The sequence below is a fragment of the Dipodomys merriami genome, unplaced genomic scaffold (genome assembly GCF_024711535.1).
Source record: "Dipodomys merriami isolate MVZ:Mamm:240054 unplaced genomic scaffold, mDipMer1.0.p SCAF_5, whole genome shotgun sequence".
NCBI classification, from domain to species: Eukaryota; Metazoa; Chordata; class Mammalia; order Rodentia; family Heteromyidae; genus Dipodomys; species Dipodomys merriami.
The window spans coordinates 29,873,264-29,897,799 of NW_027206068.1; the positions used below are offsets into that span (position 1 = coordinate 29,873,264).

General features: G+C 36.7%; 1 protein-coding gene across 3 annotated transcripts in view; it reads left to right on the plus strand.

Annotated features, from left to right (window-relative positions):
- Phtf2 (putative homeodomain transcription factor 2) overlaps nt 1–24,536 on the plus strand; it is a 103,366-nt gene that overhangs the window by 30,356 nt on the left and 48,474 nt on the right. For all 3 annotated transcript variants that reach the window (XM_069996343.1, XM_069996342.1, XM_069996341.1), the window contains exon 3: nt 16,021–16,077. In XM_069996343.1, coding sequence (XP_069852444.1) covers nt 16,021–16,077 — 57 coding nt within the window. The remainder of the gene's footprint in view (nt 1–16,020; nt 16,078–24,536) is intronic.

The following is a 24,536-nucleotide window of genomic DNA, read 5'->3' on the forward strand; positions in this document are numbered from 1 at the left end:
GGCCTTTTCTTGACAAAGATGAAAGCAGTTCAGATTCCTTAGATTTTTATTCTGAGGGATCTATATTGAGCTACCTAACGGCAATTTATCTTCACTTGTTCAGTTTTAATCTTACCCTATGTAAGCAATGGGAAGGAAGCCAAACAATTCCTGGATAATTCAGACATGTTTCATAATCATTTCTATTTCCTATGAAGGACCAGCAGTAATACATTAAGTAGTCTTTAAAATGTGAAGATATGTAAATGATCAAGGTGCAATAATATTCGTGGCACTTAAATTACGCTGAAACATGGTACAACTTTTCTTGCTATTTATAGTAAACTTAGAAATATATAAACAAAAAAGGTGACCTGGTCTCGATTCATGTTATGTACACATGGTTTAGTCAAGGGCTTGTTTTGCAATAGTAAGTCAGTATATCCTATGACAGACATTAAAAGAATGCAAATAAGCATGTACATTCTTTCCTTATGCTATAGTGTGAAGGAAAAAGAAGCAGTATATAATTATTTAAGTGGCAATAGTAACATTTATTACACTTATGTCTTTATGTATTTATTACTGTTGTTAGTGCATATATGAGCACATTTACCTTATAATTATCCTCCAATTAAAATAATACTGACTTAATTCATATATTTTTAGAGCTTATTTGTGAAAGGCTTTTCATGTGTCTCTGTGTGTTGTGTGTATTTTGGTTTGTTTGAGACATTCTTGCTTTGTAACCCAGGCTGGCCTCAAATTCATATTTGTCTCACTGTCCTCAAGATTGGGATTACAGGCATGTACTACCATACTGAGCTAGGTTTTGTATGTTTGTATTTACTTTCTTAATAAGTTCTGGTAGCTTTCCTACTGGAAAGGAATCCATCGAGGGTCAATAGGGGCAAAAATTTAGACAGTGATGAGGGATTGACTACCCCCTTTTCCGTATACTATTAATGGCCAGAGACACTGCAAGAGAACATAGTGGTTTGTGTGCATAAGAACGTAAATAGAATTACTGATGGGTAGTTACTGATGGGTTCAGTTATGGAGCCAGTCTGTCTGTACTTGAATTTTTTGTTCTGCTACTGGTTGCTTACTCTTGCGCAACGAAGTTTTTGTAATTATAGGATAGGAATAGTAGTAATATCTACTTCATAGTGTAGAGAAGATTATTATACGTTTAAAGTGTGATAGTGTTTGATAAATAATAAATGCTAAATGTTAATTATTGTTGTTGAACATAGGGCCTTGTGCTTGCTAGGCAGGAACTATATTACCTTAGCCATGCCCCTAGCAATGTTTTGCCAAAAATAGATTTTGGCCTGTTGTTTGCCTGGTGCTAAGCATCAGACTGATATTTTATATGTGGCCTACCAAGTGGCATTGTAGCCCAAGCTGGCCTGAAACTTGTGATCCTGCCCTCCTAAGTATCCTGCTTATGTATCTGTCTCTTTATGTCTCTTTTTTTGGGTTGTACTTAGGTTCGAACTGAGGGCCTTTGCTTACAAACAGGTATTTACTGGCTATTTTGAGATAGGATCTTTCTTTTTGTTCAGGAATGTGCCTGGACTGTGATCCACATGGTTTGTCCTTTGCACCTATGCTGGAATGACAGTCACTAGTTACTCTGACTTGATTAAGTCTCATGAAAATTATTTTTTAAATCATCCTGTGATGATCTCTTCCTTTGATATTGTTGAGATGACAGATCACCACATCAGCTATTGGTTAAGAAGAGGTATTTGAACTATTTTCCTTGCTGGCCTGGTCCATCTAATAATCTCAGACTCTCAAGTAGCTAGGATTATAGGAGCAAGCTACTGTGTTCAACTTAACTTTAGTATGATTGTACAAGTATTATTTATCTCTGCTTGCAAGTCTATACCATACTTCAGTTTATCTAAGAAGCTGACGTTAACTCAGCTTTCCCTTACCTTTGAAATATTATGTAATGAAATATTATGAATGAAATACTATGTAATGAAATTAAGAATGCCTAGTTTTATTTTAATATTGATCCAAAAATTCAAGAGATACCATTTTTGATATGTTATAAATGCTAAACATGACTGAGGTTAAAAATAACACTAAAGTGCTTTACTGTATACTAAGGGCTATGTTAAGTGTAAGCAGTATCCAGTTTAAAAATATCTTTGAGAAGAGAGACTCTGAGGTCTTTTCCATTTATTTTGCTCAGACTGTTTGAGGTCATCAAGTAAATGTGAGAATCTTGGCCTGCCCAGGTCTTCTGTTTTACAACCTAATTTCAAAGAGCTTTCATGTATATTAAAGTAAGTCTTAAAATTTCAAATAATGCACATATAACAACTATACATTGACAATTTCTGTTACCATTTATTTTCTCGGTTGTAGTAAATTATAATTCCTAACTAATGATTGCCCTATTTTATTATTTTATTTTTATTTGTAGAAAGGGGTTTCAGTTTAATATTTATGTGTACAATGTAGTTTGTTCAGCATCAGTTTCCAGATTGCCCAGATTTATTATGTTTTTAATTTTTTATTGTCATTGAGTAGATATGCAAAGGAGGTACCACTTAACAAAGCAGTTTATGAATATAGTGCACCTTGATCAATGTCACCCCTTCGACATTCTCACCCCCCCTTCCCTTTTCTTAATTTTGTGGTATATACAATGAATTATTGACTGTGTTCTCCCTTCCTCCCCCCCCCTTTGTTCATCTGTACCTCTTTCCTTTTCCCAGGATATACCCATTTTCTGTGCTCAGCTTTGGCCTGGACTTTCTAAAAGATTATACTTGGGAAAAAATATATTAAGTGAAGTAAGCCATATCCAGAGAAACAAAGGTTGTGTAGTTTCCCTCATTTGAGGTAGAAAGAATATGCTTATAAATCTATAATTAAGCATGTAGGGTGGTATGCAAGTAATTACAAATGAATTAACTGAAATATAATAGATGTTATGGAGAGCTTAAATAATATAATCTTTTAGGGATTACCCCATTTTTAACACTAAAAAGGAGTAGTTGCCAGGTACCCCCATGGGTTAGACCTTTAATTCTAGTTATTCAAGATGTTGAAACCTGGATAGTAACAGTTTGAAGCCAGCACTAGCAGAAAAGTCTGTGAGATTCCATTTCCAATTGACCATCAAAAAACTGGGCTGGTGGCATGACTCAAGTGGTATGTCAGCATGAGCAAGCAAGCTAGTAAACTTGAGATCCTGACAGCAAAAACAAACAAACCAAACCAAATCAACCCCCTTCAAAAAACCTGAAGCAGTTTTCTGGATATAATGACGAAAAGCCTGTCCTTTCAAGCCAAAACTTACGGAGACCCTTTGAATATATGTAATAGTTAGATTTCCTTTAAATGCTTATCATTTTAAACAAAATTTAACAAAAATACAACTATTTCTTTTTTTTTTTCTTTGTGGCAGGCTTAGTCTTGAACTCAGAGCCTGGGCACTGTCCCTGAGTTTTTTTGCTGAAGGTTAGCACTCTACCATAGCACCATAGCACCACTTCCTGCTTATTTTTGGTGATTAATTGGAAATTAGAGTCTCCTGCCCAGGCTGTCGTTGAACTTTGATCCTCAGATCTCAGCCTTTGAGTAGCTAGGATTATAGGTGTCAGCTACCAGCACCTGGCTTGCTGGTTTGTTTTTTTTTGTTTGTTTGTTGTTGTTGTTGTTTGACATGGGGCTTGAACTCTGGGCCTGTCCCTGAGCTCTTCAGCTCAAGGCAAGTGCTTTACCACTTGAGCCACAGTGCCACTTCTGATTTTCTAGTAGTTAATTGTTTATTTGAATTAGGGGAGGAAAGGGGAACAACAGAATGGTGAAACAAAGAACCAGTGTAACAGCAGTATACACAAGACAATATGTTGGAAATGGGCTGTACAACTTGGGGGTGTGGAGAGTAGTGGGGAGGGCAAGTGGGAGAAAAATGAGGGAAAGGTAATAAGTTTGACAAGAAATGTACTTATTACCTTACTTATGTAAATGTAACCCCTCCCCCCCACCTCCCGGCCTGGTACATCACTTTGACAATGAAAAATTGTTTAAAAAAAAAAAAAAGCTTCATGGACTTGCCTGCCCAGGCTGGCTTTGAACTGCAATCCTCAGATCTCAGCATCCTGAGTAGCTAGGATTAAGGTGTGAGCCACCAGTACCCAGCTTGCTATTTGTTTTTTAAAAAGTAGTTTTAGTGAAATTTAATTTACGTGATACCATGGTTTGAATCTTTCCCTTGAAACATTATGTACACTAAAACACTTGGTTTCTTGTGTCACGATGTTGATGTAGTAGAATTTCTTAGTGGAAGGTGATTATGTCACTGGAGGCATTGTCCTTGCAAAGGATTAATGTAGTTCTTACAGGACCACATGTAATCCCCAAGAGTGTAAACTGTTTTTTGAAACAAAAATAAAAAAACACAAGTCTGGCTCTATATTTTGCCTCTTGTCTTATTCTGTGGTCTCTTCCTTCCATGTGCTCTTTCTGTGATATCATCTGTCAGGTTGTGAACATAGTTAGAGGTTTTTTTTCACAAATGAGTGGGTATTGGTACAATGCTGTCCTATCTCCAGAACTGTGAGCTAAATAAGCCTCTTTTCTTTATATATTGCATGTTATCAACTAAATTCTACTTTGATCTATTATAGATAAGGTACATGCCATCAAATGTACTGGTTTTATAAGTGTATAGTTCAGTAATTCTTAATAAATTTATATAGTTACACAACTATCACAATGTAATTTCAGATCTTATTCGTCACTTTAAAAAGAAACCTCATATCCACTTACAGTAATTCCTCATTTCCAGCATCATAGATTCGTTAATCTACCTCCTGTTATCTGTATAGATTTGCTTCTTCTGTACAGTTCATGTAACATAAGAAATGGTAAATACCATATGAATGATACAGCATGTAGTCGTAGCATGGTATTTGAGGTTCATCCATGTTTGCAGCACATGAATACTTCATGCCTTTTTATTGCTGAATATTGTAGAATATAATTGTAGAGATGAATTTATCCATTTGTAATTAATGGGCATTTAGATAATTTCTAATTTTATGAATATGGCTGATAAAAACATTTGTGTGTGAATCCATATAAACATACTTTCATTTCTGTTTGGTAATTTACTGTGAATTTGCCAAGTCATAACTGCCAACTTGTTTTCAATAGTCCCTGGTTTTAATTTAATAGCTATTTTAATTATTTTGGATTTTATGACTTTAGTTTGAATTTCCTATTGCTTTGGAAATCCTGAGAGAGACATTTACATTGGCATAATCTACATTCCCACTGTGGTTTCCTGAAGATTCTGGCTGTATACTGTGAGGTCTGGGAAATAAAGTCTTCAAATTGTGATTTAAGATTTAGGTCTTTTGAGGTAAAAAAAAAAAAAAGGAATTGCTGAGGATGTGGCTCCGTTACAGGGCATTTGACTAGCCTTGGGTTTGATCCTTAAAACAACAATAACAATTTTGAAATAAAAAGAGTTCTATTTGTCACACAAACAGTAATCCCTCCTAATTGATTGGCATACACTGGCTTTTTCCTACTTTAGCTCGGAATTAGTTGGATTGTGGATTCTTTTTTGATCTTAATGTTACCACTTACTAAATGCTGTTCCAACTTCTTTGAAGTATATATGTTTTCTTCACTAAAAAATCAACACATATGTTAGTCAAAGTTGTAAGACTTGGAAGTGGCACTGTGGCTCAAGTGGTAGAGCGCTCGCCTTGAGCTGACGAGCTGAGGGACAGCGCCCAGGCCCAGAGTTCAAGCCCCACGACCGACAAAAAAAAAAAAAAAAAAAAAATTGTAAGACTTATTGGATATTAAATTTTATGAATTTTGCTTTAAAAGCTTTATCATTGTGGAATTAATGTGGTAGGTTTTAAAATAGGACTTTAAATTTTAAACAGAACTTTTAGTATTATTAAGTTTAAATTGAACTTTCAGTGTTTATTCTGGATAAAATGTTCAATTTTCTGATTGATAAAGTAAGGTGTATTTGTTTATTTTCCTATAATTAATATAAATAACTGGTCATTTCTTTCCTTACTAGTAGAGTCTTCACAATTCATGACTTTAAGTTAGATTAAGTAGAAAAGCAGAAGTTAAATTGTCTTTGCTAAGATGACTTATTGAGAGAGGTTATTAACCAGGCAGTACCTTGATTAATAAACCCACTGAGAGCACATTGCCGTAAACCAGCAAGTTGGTAAGTAAACAGTCCTTGTAAATTATGCAGCATGGTGTTGGTTTGCATTAACAGCTATGTTCTCATTAAAGTTGGGCTAGGAAAAAACACCACTCTATTCTGCTTCTACTTTTCACATGTGTAAGCTGTGCCAATACCTGACAGCCAAGACTTGAGAAGGAAAGGCAAACCAAGGCCCATGTCGGGCTCCTCAGCAATAGAATTTCTTTTGAGCTTTGTTGTTAATATTGCTTTTATTCCTATTAGCCATCAGTTTCCTATGTTTCTCCTGTTTAATCTGACATTTGTAATGTAGAGGAATCTGATTGGGTCAGCTTATATCAGATGTCTCCATCTTGGAGTCGTTGTTATGTGGGAGAGGGTAATAGATCAAATAACACAGACCTGGTGGTTACTAGTCCCTCTAAGAAGATAGCAGGACTTCAGTCCTTTATGCTTAGTATTGGTTTAGTGATTTTATTTAAGTGTAGAGAATTTTGAATCAGCTAAATATATGCTTTTAATCTTTAAATTCAATATTTAATTCACTGAATCTTTCAGTATTAAAGATGGAGTCTTGTCACTTGGGCATTATTGAGGGAAATCGCACAACATATCTAGTAAGGTTGTTACCTCTGAGGGTAATCTTTTGGTTCTTTTGAGGATTAAAAGGGACCAGCAGGTAGGAGTCAGATGAAACAACTTATGGCTGCTTCTTTTTTATGGCCAACTCTTGCTTGTTGCTACCGAGGCCAAAGAGTTCTCCTTGGCTTCTCCCAGAACTTGGAGTTCTCCCAGTTCTTCCATGAAGCCACTTGCCAGCTTCCCTTCCTTCTATACTTAACTTTCTTGTGTAAACCATCAAATTAATTCCATCACCACTTAATGCAATTTGTTAGTTACCCTTCCACCACAGGAATCCTTGGTGGAATGTTCTTGTTTTCTTAGGGATTCGTATATTTTAGTATTATGGTTCTTCAATTTATTTTTTTCTCATCTCTAGTGATCTAATAATGTATATATGTATGTGTGTATATATGTGTATGTGTCCATGTGACTTTTCTAATACTAGATTTTTTACCAAAAAATTTTTATATATCCTATTTTCATCATGAGACATTATTAAATTAAGTTTGAGTAGTGGCTGTTGGCTTTTTTTCATGGCTCGCCCATCTACTCATAGTACTTTTCCATGAAAAAATGTGTCCAAAACCTTTTAACTTAGACTAAGCTGACAGTTGTTTTTTGAGGCTATTAATTTTCATTTTCTCTTGATTTTTTAAAAAAAATGCTACTTTTTTGGGGGGGATCCGGTCGTGGGGCCTGAACTCTTGGCCTGGGTGCTGTCCCTCAGTACTTCAGCTCAAGGCTAGCACTCTAACACTTGAACCACAGTGCCACTTCCGGCTTTTTTTTTTCTGCTTATGTGGTGCTGAGGAATCGAACCCAGGGTCTTTTTTTTTTTTTTTTTTTTTTTTTGTTGTTGGTCGTGAGGCTTGAACTCTGGGCCTGGGCGCTGTCCCTCAGCTCTTCAGCTCAAGGCGAGTGCTCTACCACTTGAGCTACAGCGCCACTTCCGGTTTTCTGGTGGTTTATTGGAGATAGGAGTCTCACGGTCTTTCCTGCCCGGGCTGGCTTTGAACCGCGATCCTCAGATCTCAGCCTCCTGAGTAGCTAGGATTACAGGCGTGAGCCACCAGCGCCCGGCGAACCCAGGGTCTTAAGCATGCAAGGCAAGCACTCTACCACTGAGCCAACTTCCCAGCCCCTAAAAAATGCTACGTTTTTATAATTATGGCAGTACTACATTTCTGTCATAGGAGAAATGGAAAATGTAGATAAATAGAATACAAATTTAAATCATACATTGCCCTGATGTTAACATTGTGACTTTTGCCCAGCAAAATTATGATCATATTTTATTTTTCACTGTCACATTTGAATGTAACATATAAAAAGGTTTATCACTAAACGTTCTTTATAATGATCATAATATTCTATTAAATAAATGTGTTACAGTTACTAAACCATTCCCCTACTCGCATTATAAATTACTGAACTGATCTTTTATTTTTCAAGATAGAGGTTTCTGAGTCACCACAGAAACATTTTCAAGCTTTTTGAGATTCAATCCCCATATGTTTAGTCAACCTCTTACCTCAACTGCCATTTCCCATCCTGTATGCAGATACTTCATTCTTTTTTTTTTAATTTAATTTTATTTTATTTGTGAACATACTGTACAGAGGAGTTACAATTACATGGGCAGGATAATGCGTACTTCATTTTTTTCAAGGCTCTTTATCTTTCTTGTGCTGTAGTATACCCTGATATACAAGTAGATGTCCTCCTTACCCAGCTACAATTTTGATGTGCTCTTCTGGCTTACCCTCCTTGTGGTTCTTTTTTTCTTTCCTAAGCATTGACTTCCCTCATCTGACAAGGTCTTCACATCCCACTTGGACTGATATCTGGCCATGCCTGCCCATCCTCATGGGCTATACTCTCTCTACTGTGAATCTAACACTTTGTTTTGGGCTCTTGTGTCTCTGTGTTACTTAAAGTTTTCAGCACTGATTGCTCAGTACTGGAGAAAGAGAAAGGAAGCCATGAAGATTAAATGAATGAGTTTGTCAAATGTATAGCATCACGAGTATATTGTAGATACTTGATAGCAGAATGTGAGTGAATGTTTAAATTCCACTCCTTATCTTGAACTATTGAGTCTTATGGTAAAAGAAAAATAGAAACATAAATACTTGACTGCTTCTAATATCAACTCCAGCTGCATCTGTCTTTCTTAATATCCTTAATCATTCAGATTAAGAATATAGTCTCCCCAATTGGTTGTTCTTAGTTTATTGTCTCCATTCTCCAAATTCCCAAGCTTCCACATCTTTGATTTTGCCTACTAGTTAGATGAGGCCAAGATTATTTGGCATTAATTAGGTTTAATTATAATGAATGTAATCTTTGATAATTAGCCAGATTTTATTTTTTTAACTAAAAAATATTTATTTTTCTCAAAGGTCTTCCAATGGGTGTACTACTTGGGTTTTCTATAGGACAAAGACCAAATTTTGCCCTTTGATTTTAGTATCTCTAGATAACTTTGATATTTTGATCCAAATTTAAGGCTAGCTAGCTAGATATTTTAAAGTTGATTAAAGTCTAGAAATCTGTTTACTTTCTTGAAAAGTTATATTCTCTTCCCCAAAGGAATTTAATCTTTAAGATGCATTTTTATTTGCATTGTAGCCAGCTTGACTTTTTTGTAGTAACACTTTATTTATGGCATGATCCTGATAATGGCTGAGAGCAAAAGAATTTATGGCATTTAAAATAAAGACACTTGAAAGATTACAAAAAAAAACCTTTGGCACACATTTTAAGTGGCTATAAGCCATACATTTTGGGTAGTGGAGGAGGTGCCCTGAAAATTCAGGCCTCTTGCATGGTCCAGGGTCTTCTCTCTACCTGCCAGCAAACACCAAGTGAGGCATTGAGGCTAACTCAAGAAGTTAAGGTGGGGGATCAAGAGGTTGGAACCAGCTTGTGCTATATGGCAAGCCTCTGTCTCAAAAAGAATATGAAACTGTTGACTTAAAGGCAGGAGGAAAACATGTTAAAAGAATAACACTCCAAATAATGACAGTTTTTTTTCCTGATTAATGTTATTTATTTTTATAAAAAGACTAAAAAGATAAAATAATCATTTGATTATACAGCTGTTAAAATATCGGACTTTCACATTAAGTATACAAACAACATAACCTTTACCTCTTGTGAGTTTATGGTAGATGGCACATATTTTTTAAAAAGCCATTACAAGAGAAATAGTATTTGTATATATTTAGAGATAGAAATGCTTATTACTTAGTGCAGGTAGGTCTTTTCCAGTTTCTTAACTGGTTTCTTCCTTTTTTTCTCTTCTTTCTCTGCCTTAATCTTTCTGTCTTTCTTTCCGTGAGGAAAATTAGCTCAGGATTCTTTAATTTTACTTGTTGCTTTGGGTATATTCTTGTTCTAGTCTTAACAGACATACTATTACAAACAGAAGTAGATTACATTTGTCCTGGTACATAATGAATTGTCTTTTGATATTTGTCAAGTGGGCCAAGCTAGGAAAGGATTTGGGTCCTATATCATTTTTGTAAAACATTTGGTATTAAAACATTCGGAATTAAAAGCTTGTATTTCAGAGTTTCTTAAATGGCATTCAGAAATACAAAATTAAGCATAGTTGTGGTTGGAAAAATAAGGTGTTTAATAGGCAGTATGTTTAGTATATATGTTCATTATTAAAGAAATTAGGTACTTAAAACATGTTTGCAAATCTGGGCCTTTCTTCACTTATGCTTATGTCTATTTGAGAACTGTTAAATCTTTTATCTAAGCACTTAATCTAATTAAACTATCGATAGCTACCTCTTTTGAAGCTAGACACCTTCTCTTCAGCCCTGGATACCTGAGCTACTGCTTTTCTGAATTTGATGACCTAAAAGGTAATCCAATCTCCTAGGAGTAGCTTTCCAAATTGTTTTTCTAGGATACTTCTTTTGTAGAATTCCTAATTGTCATCTAATTATCTAGATTTTTTTACACTTGAACTTCTAATACTAACATATTTATTGCAGATTATTTTCTTAGGAGCCAGGCTGACCTCAGCAGGGCTGGGTAAAGGCAGTCTTTTTCTCTCCTTTTTTTTCCCTGCTTCCCTTTTTCATCTCCTATTCTGTGCTCCCTTCTTCTCTGTCTGAATTTTGTTTATCTAAACATATTAAGGACACAGGATAACCTATTGCAACAATGGTACTCACATGACACATGTTGGAAATGAACTTTACAACTTTGGGGAGGGGAGGAATAAAAGAGGTAGGAGAGGGAAGGGGTAGTAGGAGAAAAACAAAGGAGGGGATGACAATGTACTCATTACCTTACTGATGTAACTGTGACCTCTCTGTACAGCATCTTTACAAGAAAAGTAGGAGGAGGCAAATAATCCCTGTCGTTACTGTTCAATGATAGGACTATGGAACATATTTCAGTTTTCAGTTAATAGTGAATATAAACAGCAAGGAAAAACATTATTCTCTACTACTCAGATATTGTTCATCTATTCTTTTAAATATCTGCTGCATATGTTTATACATACTTTATAATACATATTAGCTACATTAATTTTACATTTATATCTTGCTCATTTTTCTTCTTTAACAACCTGCAGTAGATCAAGGAGCATCTAAAGAGTATTCACTTTAGTTTCAAGTAAATTTTATATTTGTTTGTCTTGTATTTTTTTTTCTTTTCCTTTTCCTTTTTCTTCTTTTTTGGTCCTTCATGGGGCTCGAACTCTGGGCCTAGTCGCTGTCCCTGAGCTCTTCAGCTCAACGTGAGCACTCTACCACTTGAGCACAACGCCGCTTCCGGTTTACTAGTGGTTTATTGGAGATAAGAGTCTCACGGCCTTTCCTGCCTGGGCTGGCTTTGAACCGCAATCCTCATATCTCAGCCTCCTGAGTAGCTAGGATTACAGGCATGAGCCACTGGCGCCCAGCTTTTTTTTCTTTTTAATCTCACTTTTTTTTCTTTTTTTTTTTTTTTGGTCAGTTGTGGGGCTTGAACTCTGGGCCTGGGCACTGTCCCTCAGCTCTTCAGCTGAAGGCTAGTGATCTACCAGTTGCGTCACAGTGCTACTTCCCATTTTCTAGTGGTTTATACAGACAAGGAAAGTGAAAATAAAAAGAGGAGAAAATAAGATAGTACAGGTGAAAAAAAATCTATATATAATTTCTTTTTCCGGTCCTGGGGCTTGAACTCAGGACCTGGTTGCTATCTAGGAGCTTCTTTTGCTTGACAAGTGCTCTCCCATTTGAGCCACAGCACCACTTCTGGCTTTTGTGAGTAGTTTATTGGAAATAAGAATCCCGTGGACTTTCCTGCTTGGGCTGGCAATCCTTAGATCTTAGCCTCCTGAGTTGCTAGAATTATAGGCATGGCCACCAAGGCCCAGAAAATTATATTTATATCTTATAACTTCAATCTTCTTAGGGAAACAGTTGACTGCCAAAAGTGGTGATGTTCATAGGAATTGGGAATTAGAGCTTGAATTGAAAACTATTTAAAATTGTCCTTGCTATTAATATGGAGATTGCCAGACTGTTGAAGATGCAGGATGAATTTGTTGAGGGTCAAGTACTTGGTCATCTGGAACAGGCTGACTGTAGGTCATCTCTGATTAGGTAATAGTACAGTAGAGCTTTACTGTATTCAGACATCTCTGAGAATAACACAAGCACATTGGTGAAATTGCTTATTGTAACTAGACACCAGAGAATGAATCTCACATTCTTTGCATGTACATAACTATTCACTACAAAATAATGAATTTGGTTTTCAGAATCTCCTCTTATAGTAAGAATATGATAGTTTTTCTCACCTTGAAGCAATCACTTACGAGGATATAGTTGGGTATATTAAGTTCTCTGGTATTTCTACCAACATTATTTGAGTATATATCCTATTTTTTCTTTTCTTTCCAGTACTGAGGATCAAACCCAGGGCAGTGTGCTTGCTAGGCAGGTACTCTAGCAATTGAGTTATGCTCCTAGCCTAAAATTAGTAGATGCTTTTCTAAAATACCCAGACACTAGAGGCATTAGAGGAAGGCAAAGGAGGTTGAAAGTAGCTGAAATATTACATAACTTAAAAATTGGTTTGGGGCAGGGCATTAAGAAAATTGTTGTGGTTTTCTTCCTGAATTTTCACAGAGAATTGTTAATTAAACTTGTCCTGTAGTTCAATTCTGTGTAGCAGAAATACAAAACAACAACAACAAAAACATTAGCTGACAAGTTTATAAGATGTAGTTAACTTTCACAAGTATTTGTTTCAGGGGTAAAATTGAAAGTAGAAAACCTGTCAAGTTAAAAAAAATTTGCTATTACAACTTTTTACAAACTTTTCTCGAACCATGAGTATAAGACTTGAGAAAATGGTGAGATTGTTTTCTCTCCTTCAGTCTAAATATCACTTTGATTTCTGTGACAACTGAAAACAGGAATTGTCTCTTTTAGGCAAAGTCCTTGTCCCCAGCCACAGGTGTGATTTTTACTGGTTTGCCAGTCAAATTGGAATAAAATGAAGTTTTAGGTTAGAAAAGGGCCTTTAGAATTCCCTTACCGTTTTACATAGGATCCTGCTACCATGCTCATTTCATAATGCCTCTGATGATTCAATCTCAGTTCATATTTTAGGCTACTTTGTCAAGGACATATATACCACTCAGTAGAGCCCTGAATATTTTCTGAAGTACCTGAATTCAGATTAAAAGTACCCTCAATTTTCTCTAAGGAAGCAGTCTGTTTTACTTATGTCACTTAAGGGTCTATTTTGGTATATAATATATATATGTATATATGTACATATATGTGTGTATATACATACACACACACACACACACACATATTTCTTTTTGTGCTGGTCCTGGGACTTGAAGTCACGTTGCTGCCTCTGAGCTTTCTTGCTGAAGGCTAGCATTCTATCTCTTAAACCATAGCTCCACTTCCAGCTTTCTTGGTGGTTAATTGAGATCATCTCATGCACGAACCTTTATCCTCAGATATGAGCCTCCAGAGTAGCTAGGATTACAGGTGTGAGCCAACTGTGCCCAGTTCTGGGAATATATTTAAAACAAGAGAAGTCTATTGCAAAGGAGAACTAATGTGTGTCCATAGATATTTAATCTCTTGTAACTGAAAACAATGCTTAGCTAGTTTTACCTTAAAAAAAAAATCTCATAAACCAGGCACCTGTGGCTCACACCTGTAATCCTAGCTATTTAGGAGGCTGAAATCTGAGGATCATGGTTCAAGCCAGTCTCCGTGAGACTCTGATCTCCAATAAACCACCGGAGAACCAGAAGTGACACTGTGGCTCAAGTGGTAGAGAATAACCTTGAGCTGAAGAACTGAGGAACAGCGCCCAGGCCCAGAGTTCAAGTCCCATAACAGACAAAAAAAAAAAAAAGAAAAAAAGATCTCATAGGGCCTTCTATTACAATGAAAGTTATCCTTACTGTCACTGTGTGTATGAATCTATAATTCTGTTCTGTTTTTTTGTTTTGGTTCTGTTTTTTCTTTTTAAAAAATAACCCCAAGAGGATTTAACACTTGGGAGATTTTTTCCAAAGTATATGAATATTGTAACAGTTGTAGTTATACGCAATAAAGGATTCTGTATGACTGTGGGTTTAAAATATTCTAAAAGCTGCCGCAATCACTTCTTCCTCCTCATCTTCCTCTTCCCACTCCTCCCACTCTCCCACACCCCTGGCGCTCCTCTCCCCCCCCCCCACCTCCTCCTCTCCCTTTCTTCGCACTATAGGGATTTAATTCAGGGCCTTGTGCTTGCTAGGGAAGTGATCTACCACTTAAGTTATGTACCTAAGCCTCTCTCCCCTTTATTTATGTTTTAGTTTTTTTTCCCAGATAATAACTCACTTTAATTTTTTTTGCCTGAGATAATCTCCAATTGCAAACCCCTAACCTATGCTCCTGTGTAGCTGCAATTATGGATGTATGCCACACCTTGTTTGTTGAGTTGGAGGGGGAGTTATCTTAATATCTTTTGCCCAGGCTGGTTTTGAACTCTGATCTTTCCCATCTCTCTTGCCTGAGTAGCTGGGATTGCAGTTATGAACTGTCCCCCCTAGCTAGACTCTGTGTGTGTGTGTGTGTGTGTGTGTGTGTGTGTGTGTGTGTGTGTGTGTGTGTGTGTGTGTGTGTGTGTGTGTGTGTGTGTGTGTGTGTGTGTGTGTGTGTGTGTGTGTGTGTGTAGCTGGGATTGCAGTTATGAACTGTCCCCCCTAGCTAGACTGTGTGCCCAGGCTGGTTTTGAACTCTGATCTTTCCCATCTCTCTTGCCTGAGTAGCTGGGATTGCAGTTATGAACTGTCCCCCCTAGCTAGACTCTGTGTGTGTGTGTGTGTGTGTGTGTGTGTGTGTGTGTGTGTGTGTGTGTGTGTGTGTGTGTGTGTGTGTGTGTGTGTGTGTGTGTGTGTGTAGCTGGGATTGCAGTTATGAACTGTCCCCCCTAGCTAGACTGTGTGTGTGTGTGTGTGTGTGTGTGTGTGTAGCTGAGATTGCAGTTATGAACTGTCCCCCCTAGCTAGACTGTGTGTGTGTGTGTGTGTGTGTGTGTAGAGCTGGGATTGCAGTTATGAACTGTCCCCCCTAGCTAGAGTGTGTGTGTGTGTGTGTGTGTGTGTGTGTGTGTGTGTGTGTGTGTGTGTGTGTGTGTGTGTGTGTGTGTGTGTGTGTGTGTGTGTGTGTGTGTTGGTCCTGGGGCTTGAACTCAGGGTATAGGTACTATCTCTGAGCTTTTTGTGCTCAAGGCTAGCACTCTGTCACTTGAGCCATAGCTCTACTTCAGACTTTCTGGTGGTTTATTGGAGATAATAGTCTCATGGACTTTCCTGCCTGGACTGACTTGAAACCATGATCCTCAGATCTCAGCCTCCTGAGTAGCTAGGATTAGAAGTGTGAGCCATCAGTGCCTAGCAGCTAGAGAAATTTTTTAAACATATTTTTGAGGCTCACTCCCATACTTTGTTTCAGTAACTGGCTTGAAGCCTGAGTCTGCACTTAACAAGTTCTAAGGTTATTCTAATATTGGTGATCCTTAAACCATTCTTTGAGAATCTCTACAATACAATATTGATCCCAGAAGTCTGAGACGGAGCTAAATCTAACTGTACTGAGTAGTTTACAGTTTAGAGATGGGTATGAACAGTGATGATTTGATTCAGTATTTTCTTTTTTCCTTCATAGATTGGAGCATATGATCAACAAATATGGGAAAAATCTGTTGAACAAAGAGAAATCAAGGTAACAAGTTTAATTTTGCTAATTTTGAAATGTAATTTTATGAACTATTAGTCACATTTAATAATCTATACACTTCTTTTGTGTATGTGACAGGGCTTTTGAATACAGGGCCTTGAGTTCACTCAAGTTCTTTGCTCACAGCTGATGCTTTGCTACTTGAGGCATGCCTCTAGTCCAGCATTTTGCTGGTTAATTGGAGATGAAGTCTCGCAGACTTTTCCGCCCAGGCTGGCTTCAAATAGAGGTTTTCCCAGTCTTAACCTCTTGAATTCCTAGGATTGTAGGCATAAACCACCAACGCTCGAGCTTTTCCATGAACTTTAAATGTGTAACTTAGTAAAAATTTTTAACTAAAGAGATAAACTGTTTTATGATAGCATAGTTATATGTCTTTTGTGGTTATTTTTTCATTTGTAGCATGTTTCTGTCCTCTTAAATTTAATTTCTAATGATTATTTCTGTCAGCTTTTTTCCCCTTTCACTTGTCACCTTATACTTCTAGTTTGCTTTTCCTCTCTTTTGATGCTGTCATTGTTCTGTACAGTTTATTAAACTGGTAAGTATCTCAGGCATTTTCCCATCGGAGTGATTCTGCAAGTGCTGCTCTACTTAATTGAAATCTGCTGTTTGGTGCTACTAACAGAATGACCTGGACGCAAAAAGAGTTGCTAGAAAGTTTGTCATTTTTAAAAAGAATTTAGAAAAGTAAAGCATTAATTTAAATGTTTGTGAAAATTTTTTCTTGGACATATAATTACATGTTTCATGCTGATATTTTCATAGGCTATCTTGCTAGCATGAAAACTGTTTTTAAACTTAATCTATTGTTTCTCAGCACTCTTGTAATAATAAGATTTTTGTCTTTTTTACTTGCATAAATACTAATCAGTATGTTCCTGCACGAGATAAATTTAATCTGGGCCCAGAGATTGTTATAGTAGTTACTTAGCATTTTCTATTTTATATAGAAAAGTTTAAATAAAATTGAACACAAATATAGTTCTGTAAAAATTTGTTCAAAAGGGCAAAATATAACACAGGCCAAAATCCTTTGATATTTGTCAATTATCTTTAAACTATCTTTTTGAAGAATCAATACATATAATAAAATTGTAGTGTGTACCAAGAGACAAATGAAGAATTGCTCAACATCTCTGGCCATAAGGGAAATGCAAATCAAAACAACACTGAGGTTCTATCTCACCCCAGTTAGAATAGCCTCAGTAAAAATACAAACAATAACAAATTCTGAGAGCACAAGGGAACTATTGGTAAGATTGTAAACTCGTTCCGCAACTCTGGAAAGCAGTATGGAGATTCCTCAACAAACTATACATACAACTACTCTATGATGCAACAATCCCACTCCTGGTCATTTATGCCAAAGATTACAAACCAGGATACATTAAAGCACCAGCACAACCATGCTCATTGCAGCATTATTCACCATAGTCAAGGTATGAAATCAACCCCAATACCAGTGTATGAATGGGTCCAGAAAATGTGGAGTATATGTGTGTATGTGTATGTGTGAGTATGTGTTTGCACACAATGAAATTTTACTCATTCATTACACTGAATGATATTGCATTATCTGCAAAGAAATGGAAGGACCTGGAAAAAATGATGTTAAGAAAAGCAAGTGAGACTTAGAGAGACAGACAAAGGTTGCATGTTTTCCCTAATATGTAGACACTAGAATTGGTTTATAAACACATAAGTAACTAACTAGCTTGGGTGGTATGCAAGTGTACATAAATGTATTAACTGAAATATGGTAGATTTAGGGGAGAATTTCAACAGTATAATTCTTTAAAAAGGTAAAATCTTACCACTTGAGCCACAGTGCCACTTCCAGCTTTTTTCTGCTTATGTGGTGCTGAGGAATAGAACCCAGAGCCTCATACATGCAAGTCAAGCACTCTACTACTGAGCCACCTTCCCAGCCTAACACTGAAGGATACTAAGCACAAAATTAAATTTGTGTGTATGTATTTGTTATTATTGGCAGTTCTGTGATTTAAACTCAAGGCTTCAAGCCTATTAGGCAGGCACTTTACCATTTGAACCAAGCTTCCAGGCCTTTTTGCTTTTTTGTTATTATTTTTAAGTAGATGTACAAAGAGGTTTTAATTCAACAAGTCAGTTTGTGAGTACAACACATCTTGATCAATGTTATCCCTTTCATCATCCCCAATCTCTCTCAACCCTATGCATCTCCCGCAGTTTACCTCATTCCATTTTTATATACATACATTTAATTTTATGACTGCATTCACCTGCCCTTTCTCTGCTCTGATTTTTTTGTTTTTGAGATAGGGTTTCGCTTTTTCCCTTAATAGCTTTGACTGCAATCCTTCTGTCTATGCTTCCCACCATAGCTGAATGATAGGCATGTTTCACCATACCACACTTTTTCTGTTGAGATGGCATTTCATGAACTTTTTTGTCTGGGCTGTCCTCCTCTATTACCCATGTCTTCATGCTCAGTTATTGATTGAAATGAGGTCTTGAAAACCTTTTGACTAGGCTGGTCTCAAACCATGATCTTCCTGAGTAGCTAGGACTACAGGCTTAAGCACCAATGGCTGGCTAAATTTATGTTTTACAATTTTATTTAGACAGTGCTGAATATAAAAGGAAATACTAGAAGAAAGAAGATTACAATTCTGTTCTAGAAATCTAGAAATGTTATTTGGAAAGATGATTTAAGAATTATCAATATATAAAACGTGTATAGATATAACAATTATATATATATGTATGTTATGTATATATATTATGTATCTATTATCATAGGTAGAGAAGTGAGTAGATTTTTGTTGAAAGGTGATTTAGAGGAGGACAGGATATTTGGGAAATACCACATTTAATGAGTAGCCAAATATGCAAAAAAAAGAAAGAGAAGTAGAAATTTCAACCTACAAACACAGTTATCCTTAAGTAGATGTATAAAGAGGTTTTAATTCAACATGTCAGAAAAAAGGTAGACTCATGAAGTTAAGAAGAGGGGAGTAGACAAATGAAGAGAAGTGGAGAGAAAATACAGTAAAGCAAATAAAGAGTAATGGAGAGGTCTATTAAGATGCCTTAAAACTTGTTATTCTCTTCAATGACTACAAAACCTTTAACAGAAAACAGGTATAAAGTATCCTGAGAAGTCATATTAACATCTGGCATATTTGAATGTTTTCTGAAATTTAAAGATATCAATATCTATATGTTTCAAAAACAAAACTTAAGAGAGGAAAACTAAGGCCAAATGCCTATGTGCATCTGGTCATATAAAGTAATATTTATTGAGATGAACTCCAGGGAATGAAAATAAGTGTTTTTTTCTTCATTGCTGTTTTTGTTTTCTTTTCCTTTTATCTTGTTTTTTTCATTTATCTGTCTTTGGGAAGATAGGTGGGGAGGGGGTGGGCTAAGGGTAAATATAGCAGTACACACTATTTTGAAAATAAACTATATAACTTGTAGGTGTGGATGGGAGATAAAAACTAGGCGATATTGAGGGAAGGTGTGACATTGTCCATAAAGAAATAAACTCTTTACTTCTGTAACTGTAACTCCTTTATATATCACATTTATAGTAACAATCTAAAAATTTAAAAAACACACAACTTTTTGTTTTTTTGGAAGCCTCCACAGGTTACTATATTACTTGTGTAATTTCCCTTATTTTTAAAAATTTACTTTTTTACATGGGGTCTTGCTACATAGCCTAAGTTCATTTTATGCTGGCCTTTAATCATAATCCTCCTGCCTCTGCCCTCCAGAGTGGTAGAATTATAGTTGTATGTGTGATGGCATACCTAGCTTCTTTCTCTTTTGTACAGAAGCATTTTAAATTCTCAACAGAGGTTAAGGTAAGGAAGGATTTATATTAGCTGTTGCTTGATACTGTTGACTGGATGACAGGGAAGGCTGAGACCTATAATGCATTTTTGACCTTTTTTTTTTTTTTTTTTTTTTTGGGTCTGGTCGTGGGGCCTGAACTCTGGGCCTGGGCGCTGGCCCTCAGCTCTTCAGCTCAAGGCTAGCACTCTGCCACTTGAGCCACAGTGCCACCTCTGGCTTTTTTCTTTTTGCTTATGTGGTGCTGAGGAATGAGGAATCAAACCCAGGGCCTCAGGCATGCAAGGCAAACGCTCTACCACTGAGCCATCTTCCCAGCCCCCATATAATGCATTTTTGAAGTATGTAATAATAATATTCAAAGAATTGACATTATTTACATTGCTGACTTTTGTTCGTTTGTTTGAGGTACTGGGATTTAATTCAGGGCTCTGCTTGCACTCTGCCATTTGAGTTACATCCTAGTCCTTTTGATTAGTTTGCTTTTCCAAAAGGATCTTTCCCTATGTTTTCCTGGGCTGGTTATCCTCCCAATTCTATCTCCCACATAGCTAGGATTTCAGGTGTGTGCCACCATGGTAGGCCTTATGTTTAATTAAGACAGTTTGTTGATAAGCCTATGAAAGCACATTCCATCTTGCTAAACATTCTGTATTTATTGTATAGAACAGCAGAACTAGAGATAAATATGTTAAGTGAAATAAACCAAGTATACCACCAAGACAAGTACTTCATGATTTCACTCATAATGTGAAGTGTACATTGATCTTATGGCAGTTGAGAATGGAGTAGTGGTTGCCAGAAGCTAGGGAATATAAGAGGAAGGCAATTAGATAGGAATGAGAAGGTCTCGGGTGTTCTTAAACAATAGGCTGACTATGGATAAGTACAGATAATGCTTCAAAAAGCCGTAACAAATGGGGTGCCAGTGGCTCATGCCTGTAATCCTGGCTACTCAAGGGACTGAGATCTGAGGATCGCGGTTCAAAGCTAGTTTGGGCAGGAAAGTCCGTAAGACTCTTATCTCCAATTAACCACTAGAAAACTGCACTGTGGTTCAAGTGGTAGAGTGCTAGCCTTGAGCTGACCATTAAAAAAAAAAAAACAAATAAAAAATCCCAACAACAACAACAACAACAAAAACAGTAACAGAGTCGTGGGGCTTGAACTCGGCCTGGGCACTGTCCCTGAGATCTTCAGCTCAAGGTGAGCACTCTACCACTTGAACCACACTTTAAGGAATGTTCCTTCCATTCCTATTTTCTCCAGAGTTTTTAACATGAATGAATGTTGTATCTTATCAAAAGCCTTTTCTGCATCAATGGAGATAATCATGTGGTTCTTGACCTTGGTTATATTGATGTGATGGATTACATTTATTGATTTACGTTTGTTAAACCATCTCTGGGATGAAGCCTACTTGGTCGTAATGTGTGATTTTTTTTTTTATGTGTTTCTGGATTCTGTTGGCTAGAATTTTGTTAAGGATCTTTGCATCATTGCTCATCAAAAAGATTGGTCTGTAGTTCACTTTTTTTTGTTGGGTCTTTGCCTGGTTTGGGGATGAGTGTGATATTGGCATCATAAAATGAGTTTGGGATGGCTTCCTCTGTTTCTATTTCTTGGAAGAGTCTGAGGAGTATGGGTATTAGTTCCTTTTTAAAGGTCTTATAGAATTCCGTAGTGAATCCATCTGGTCCTGGGCTTTTCCTTGTTGGAAAACTGATTGCTTTCTCTATCTCATTGTAATAAGATATTGGCTTATTTAATTGATTTATTTCTTCTTGGTTCAGCTTGGGCAGTTTGTGATTCTCTAAAAATTCATCCATTTCTGCTAGGTTTTTCTTTCCTTAGTGAGTATAGTTTCTGGAAATAATTCTTTTTTTTGGGGGTGGGGGGGGATCTGGTCATGGAGCCTGAACTCTGGGCCTGGGCGCTGTCCCTCAGCTCTTCAGCTCAAGGCTAGCACTCTACCACTTGAGCCACAGCGCCACTTCCGGCTTTTTTCTTTTTGCTTATGTGGTGCTGAGGAATCGAACCCAGGGCCTCATGCATGCAAGGCAAGCACTCTACCACTGAGCCACCTTTCCAGCCCCTGGAAATAATTCTTTATAATTGTTTGGATGTCTTGAGTATTTGTTGTAATTTTTCCTGATCTTATTGAATTGGGTTTCCTCTCTTCTTTTTTTTGGTTAATCTTGCCAAAGGTCCATCAATTTTATTGATTTTTTTTAAAAACCAGCCTTTTTTTTTTTTTTTTTTGGGGTCCGGTCGTGGGGCCTGAACTCTGGGCCTGGGCACTGTCCTGAGCTCTTCAGCTCAAGGCTAGTGCTCTACCACTTGAGCCACAGCGCCACTTCCGGCTTTTTTCTTTTTGCTTATGTGGTGCTGAGGAATCGAACCCAGGGCCTTGAGCATGCAAGGCAAGCGCTCTACCACTGAGCCACCTTCCCAGCCCATAAAACCAGCCTTTTTTAAATTAATTTTTTTTAGTTTTCTTAGTCTATCTTGTTGATTTCAGCTCTTTTTTTGGTTATTTTGCTCCATCTAGTAACTTTATGTTCAATTTTTTCAAGCTTTTCTAGCAGTTTCAATTGCAGCATGAGATTATTTACTTGGTCTGTCTCTATTTTCTTGATGTGTGCACTCAGAGCAATAAATTTTCCCCTCAGGACTGCTTTTTCCATGTCCCACAGGTTTCTTGGTAATGTATATTCATTTTCATTGAATTGTAGGAACTTTTAATTTCTTCTATTACCCAGGTGTTTTTCAGAAGTGTGCTGTTCAATTTCTATGTATTTGAGTAATTTCTATGGAATGCTTTGTTATTGAGAACTAGCTTGATTCCACTGTGGTCGGATAGGATACACAGGGGATTATGTCAGTCCCCTTGTATTTCCTTATATGAACTATGATATGGTCTATTTTGGAGAAAGTTCCATGAGCAGCTGAGAAGAACGTGTACTGTGTCATTTTAGGGTGGAAAACTTGGTAGATGTCAGTTAGTTCTGCTTGAAATATGGCCTTAATTTGGTGGCTTCTTTGCCAATCCTCTTGTTGGTAGACCTGTCCTTTGGTGAGAGTGGGGTATTAAAAATCTCCCAGTATTATAGTATTTGGATCTATTTTATTCTTTAAGAGTATTTGCTTAACTGCAGGAGTTGGGGAGGTGGGGAAGAAAGGGATGGTAGGGGAAAAACAAAGGCGGGGGTAACAATGCTCAATAGGAAATGGACTCATTTCCTTGCTCATGTAACTGTAACCCCTCTGAACAGTATCTTTACAATAAAAATATATATTTAAAATTTTAAAGTGCAGTTTTGTTAACTGTATACATTATTACTCTCCAGTTTGATGTCTTGAGAATAGTTTATAATCTGTCAGCTACTTTACAGTGACATTAAAATAGAAATAAAGTATATAATTGATTCTCATTTTTCTTAGCAGTTATGTTTTATAAAGTCACTACTAACACTGAATTAGTGAATACCAAATTGTTGCTGCAGGAGAGATGCAGATTTAGGTTCCCTGTGCCGTTGGTCACAATGCTTTTATTAACTGATCAAAACACACCTAGGTCCCTTATTTAATACATATTATTGATTTCATCAACAGTGAACTTATAGCCAGTAGCACTGTGAGGAACTCAGGTATGAGCAAAGGTAAAAGCAGACGTATATTTTCTCAGTAAGGTATTCTTGCACTTAGAAACACTAAACTGAAGCATTGTACCTAAGAATCATTTGAACAAAATTTTGCTAATTCAGAGCACAAAAATATGGGTTGAGGTAATGGCTCAAGTAGCAGAGCGCTGCCTAGCAAGTTTAAGGGCTTAAGTTCACCCCCACTACCACAAAGCAAAACAAAAACACGCAAAAATGTGAAAAATACACAAAGTAGACTGTGGTAGGAACACTTCCATACAGTAATGAGAGCTAAAGCAAGAAGGCATAGTTGTACTTTGTGTGGCCTCAGCTGGGAATGTACTATTTATTTTCATGGTGCTTGGGTTTGAAGTCAGGTCATTGTGCTTGTGCAAGTGCTTTACTTGAGTCACACTCTTAGTGCTTTTTGCTTTGCCTTTCAGGTAGGTTCTCAAGTTTTGCATGGGCTGGCCTCAGACTGCAGTCTTCCTACTTCTGTTTTCTGAGTAGCTGGAATTATAGGCGTGTGCCATCATGCCCAGCTTATATTTTGAGATAGGGTTTTGGGTTTTTTTTTAAATTTTTTTATTGTGAAAATACCGTACAGAAGGGTTTGTTTTTGTTTTTATTTTTAACTTTTTACCTCAGCTTGTCTTAAACTGTGATCCTTCTATCTCAGTTGTGACCCATTATGCTCAGCCTAAGCATATAGATTTAGGTATATAAATAGTACTCAGTGAATTTGCAAATACATAATTCAAGAACATGAAGATTAACCATATATATAATTATTGTTCTTATGTCTTCAATAACCAGCCATTTCTCCATTTCTCTTTTGTAAGCATTTTATCCTTTTCTCTTTTGTATCTGTACGTAGTTTACAACTTCAGACAGATACAATATGTGAAGAGATTCAAGGATTAATTGTGTCTTGGATTTCAGGCTATTTAGTTTAGA